Below are 4,891 nucleotides of genomic sequence, written 5' to 3'. Positions count from 1 at the left end.
ACCAATTTTAACAAAATACTAGTACTTTTCTACACAACTTTTTATATATATATATATATATATATAAAATAAAAAACGAAAACAAAACATAATTTCCTCGTTTAACAAACTTGGAGCTGGAGACAGTTCTTTTATGTTGAAATTGAAAGTATCAATAAAATTTTACTTTAGACGTGATTATTTATGCATGAATTGTCTGATTAGGTAATGTCAGGTTGTTGGAAAACAGTCGAAATATATATGTATGTACCAGCTGAAACCAGATCAAAAACAGACTGCTCATACATACTTTTATCAAACAACACGAGTTGAACGATTATCAAACAAACATTAAAACATGTTACAACAATGCTATGAAAAACATCACTACAAACTATCCTTTGTGGTTGGCACTTTTGTGTCTTCAGGTTTCTGCTCATTCACAACGCTTACATCCGAAGACTCTCCCAGTGTCTCAGGTTCTTTTTTCAACTCGGTTTCAAATTCTTTTGCTGCCTGCAAATACATACATACTTAGACCGAATATGTAACTGGGTTCAGTTTTAAACGGGCCTGAAAATCTCTTCTTGAAAAGAAAAGTATACAGCTTCAAATCAAGGTTAGAAGGAATGACAGGTAAAATAATATGTAATGCTAATTAGAGTGAATATATTTATGGTTGTCAATTAATCCATAATGTTTAGGCTTGTAATCGAACTAAATGTTCATGAACTGTTTGTTCGGCATGAAGTTCTAGGCTTGTAAATTGTAATCGAACTAAACGTTCATGAACGGCATGAAGTTTGCTTATGTTTGTTTACTTGATAAACGAACAAGCATGAACAAAAAAATGTTCATCAATTTAAACGAACGAACATGAAGACATGTTTTGTTCGTCCATTTTTTTTTTGTGAACGCCTGTTCATTTATGCTTGTCTGTATATGTTTGTTCGTTTGAATTTTAATAAATACATTAGTAGTTATATTATGTACATATAAACATAAAAAGGGTCGATTAATGAACAAATGAATTTGTTCGATGAATGAACACGAGCATGCCCTCATTTGTGCTCGTTCGGTTCGTTTACATGCCTAATAATGTTGAAGCCTACATATTACGAAATACAGTCTCATCATTATGTGACAGTGATACAAATGGTAAATGGAATTATCAATATCCACGTTCATAAAGATTAAACAAACAAACAAACAAGCAAGTAAATCAATAAGGAAGCTTTGGAGAAAAGACTCAAAACAAGTAATTCACAAATCATTTAATTAAGATTATTAAAGAGTGAAAATAATTTATTGACAATGTTACATGTAAAATAAACAAAACAAAATATTTAACTAAAATTAAAAGTCCTAAGTCCTAACTATGTGAATAAGACATTAATTGGTGACAATAATAATATATCTATGAATAATTAAAAAGATAGGAGTATATAAAAGTGACGTACCTGTTGGAAGCTCTTGACGGTTTTGCCAATACTCCGACCGACTTCCGGCAGCTTCTTGGGGCCAAAAACAAGGGCAACGACGCCGGCGATGACGACGAGCTCCGGGACACCAAGTCCGAACAAACAATTGCAGGATAACCCCCCGGTTTTCTTTTTATTGGGCCTTCTGTTGTTTCCATGGGAGACTGTCAAGGGTTTGAAGGTGTTGGTGAAGAAAGATGAATTGGAAGAAGAAAAGGATAAGGCTTTTGTTGATAAGAAAGTCCGATTTGGTGTGTGGTGTACGGTGAAAGTTGTGGCGGCGAAGGATGTCGCCATTTCCGTCGAGTTTTGGCCGATGATGATGATGATGATGATGATGATGATGATGTGGTTATTGCCTATTGGAGGTTACTGGACTGGAAAGATAGATATAAAAGGAACCAATACATATTTTATGGTTGAGTAAGACGACGTCGTTTGTCCTGAATCCTGCCATTTTAGTGGATAATTATTGATTGATTTTTGTTTACGAAGTTGCATAAAACCGGACCGGTCATGTAACCGAATCCCTGTAAAAATCGGTCACGTTTTAAAAACACTAGTCGAGCTATATAGAACCGGACCGGTAACTTTTTTTTCTTGAAATGCAAACTTTTATATAAAACCACTTTGGTTAGAAATTTCTAACCAGAAACAAGACAAAATTACATACTAAGTAACAGGTTTTTAAGCCACGTCACCCAGTTCATACGGTGTTTAAAGTTACGAGACGAATACCATAAAAAAGAAACCGAAACAATGGAATCAAAGAGGCTTTCTCTATACTTGATACTCGAACTAAAAATCATTTCGTTCTGGGCACTCCAAATAATCCACCAAGCTGTAAAAATAATCGTCTCGACGACATCTTTTCTCTTTTTCACCCAAGTATTAGAATCCAACCAATCAATAATACTTTTTGGGCCTTTATTAATCGGAAAATCCAAATTCAACCACCAAGCAATAGAATTCCAAATTTTTGATGCTATAGCATAACCTCCAAATACATGATCCGGACCGGTAAGTTGACAGGTGGCAAACTGTCGTCTTGGTCCACCATGTGAATTTCGACACATATGGTTTGTATTAATTTTACCTTTCTAAACATTAGTCGGTTCATGTATTTATATGATTACTATAGCATGTACGAGTAGTGTTAGCCAATAAGACCCAAATATTTTTAATTATCAAATTTAATAATCTTTTATTTTATAATTATTCTTTTTAGCAAAAAAGTAAACAACTGGGGGAATATGAATTAGAATTAGAATATCTCATGATCTCATCAACGTCCAAATGACCAAATAGGTTCAAGAACAATTCTTATATTATCAATTAAAAAAACATAACATGATCATTGACCAACCAATTGGATTTTTCCAACTCTTTTTACGATTTGGTTGCCAGAAACATGTAATGGAGCATTAACTCCGATTGAATTAAATGAAAGTTGTTCGTTATTCGTTTACACCAATACCTACGAGTTGTATAAAAAATATTTATTAAAAAAGATTAAAAAGGAAAGTTGTTCGCATCAGGTAATTGTTTAGTTTTATTTAAAATTAATATGCTTATCAAAAAATAAGATGTCGGGATGAGCAAAAAGTACCAGTTGTACTTGTACTGAAACAATCACTTTGGTACCGTCGGGGGTACCAAGCATTTAAGAAAATCGGGATGGGTATCGGTACTGGTATTTACCGAATTTTTGTTTACGGTATCGGTACCAACTTTTTATGAAAATGAGGATCGGGAAATTCAGGATCGGATCGGTACTGGTATGATACCAAGCTCATCATAATAAGAGACGCCTAGGTATGTAATATGCAACTTGTATAGACACCAACTAGTTTAAATAGTTGAAGTTCAACAAAATGCATGATATATATTACATCATAGACTTAATAGTTGGTGTTGGTTAAAATGTATTGCGACCATCTTTTGATTCAAAACACTTTTTTTGTTCTAAATGTTAGTTTCAAAAACTCAACCGGTCCACACCAAAACCAAAGTGAACCATGCGAAAAACCAAACGATATTTCTTATTCTTACCTTATGAAGTGTCTTCACTTGAACACCAATATCTTACATATCACCCAACCCTACAACGCGGGAACCAACTTGAATAATGATACAAGTGAAGCTAGGTATGATAAGTGAAAAGTGCTTGACTAGCTCACATATCCCCTGCCTAGAGGTGAAAAAAAACCTGAATCCAGAATCGGGGAAAAAAAACCGGAAATGGGTATTTATTACCTGAACCCATGCCCGACCCTACCCGTAGCGTACGTATAGGGCATGCATTTCAATAGAAAAATTTGTACCTGGAACCGAACCCGATATGTACTTGGTAATACCCGAAAACCGGAACCAAGTTTTTCCAATATTTGAAACCGGGTATTTCAAGTACCCGAAATTACATGAAATATACCTGGAAAAAAAAAACCATAAAACTACCAAAAGATGTAGCCCCTTAAAAAATCCAATCGGCACCAATAAAAAACCAAAGATAAGGTTTTTCCAATACCCAAACTAATGTATTTAAATACCCAGTTTTAGAATAACCGACCCAAAACCAGTGTATAGGGTAAAGTTTTTAGAGACAATACCCGGTCATACCTGGACCGGGTATTATAAAAACCCGATTTATGCACCTCTATCCATATCTAGTAAAAGTCATGATCTAAAAAAACACCGATGGTTCCTGCTCGGCTTCAGTTCTAGGTGCGGAATCTTTAAGAAAGTGAAACCTGATTAGTACATGTGGCTAGAGGTACACAAATCGAGTATTAGAAAAACCCGGGGTCGGGTATGGAACCTGATTCGGGTATGATCGGGTATTGGAAAATCGTGTATTAGCAATACCTGGGTTGGGTTCGAGTATTGCCTCTAAAAACCATACCTTATATATCGGGTTCGGGTCGGGTCAGGTATAGAAACGGGTATTATAAAATCGGGTATTTGAATACCCTATTTCCGGGTATTGAAAAAACCATATTTTCGGGTATAGATTGGAATATTTTATGAGTTGCACTTTTAAGGGGTATTTTTATGGTATTTTCCATTTATTTTTCGGGTAATTTCGGGTATTTGAAAAAACCCGGTTTCGGGTATTGGAAAAACCCGATTCCGGGTATGGAACCGGTTCGGGTTTTCGAGTATTACCAGGTACAAGTCGGGTCCGGTTCGGGTATGGGTTTTGGTACTAAAATGCATACCCTATCTGTACCCTACGGTTAGGTAGGGTACGGGAGCCCGGGTATAAAAAATAACCGGCTCTGGGTATTTTTTTAATCTCTACATGTGGCTTCCTAGTCTAAAACATATAGTCAGAATGCACAGCCCATTGACTGAAATAAACGGATGAAACCTGCACAGCCTACTGGGCTTCTTTCGGCCCATAACTTCATAACCAATCCTCCATCTCTTTG

The 4,891-nt window shown here is 35.5% G+C and overlaps 1 protein-coding gene across 1 annotated transcript; it reads right to left on the bottom strand.

The window, feature by feature from the left end:
- Nucleotides 1-246: 246 nt before the first annotated feature.
- Nucleotides 247-1,808, bottom strand: LOC143588350 (sec-independent protein translocase protein TATA, chloroplastic-like). The gene is made up of 2 exons (XM_077069374.1): nucleotides 1,440-1,808; nucleotides 247-495 (listed from the first exon to the last, which is right to left on the bottom strand). The coding sequence occupies exons 1-2, from the start codon at nucleotides 1,755-1,757 to the stop codon at nucleotides 367-369; spliced, it is 447 nt and encodes a 148-aa protein (XP_076925489.1). The 5' UTR covers nucleotides 1,758-1,808; the 3' UTR covers nucleotides 247-366.
- Nucleotides 1,809-4,891: the final 3,083 nt, after the last annotated feature.

This window comes from Bidens hawaiensis, unplaced genomic scaffold, assembly GCF_021521415.1.
Source record: "Bidens hawaiensis isolate Kalapana, Puna unplaced genomic scaffold, B.hawaiensis_p1.1 tig00036331_1, whole genome shotgun sequence".
NCBI lineage: Eukaryota > Viridiplantae > Streptophyta > Magnoliopsida > Asterales > Asteraceae > Bidens > Bidens hawaiensis.
The sequence above is the reverse complement of the archived record's forward strand: the minus strand, read 5'-3'. Positions and strand labels throughout refer to the sequence as shown.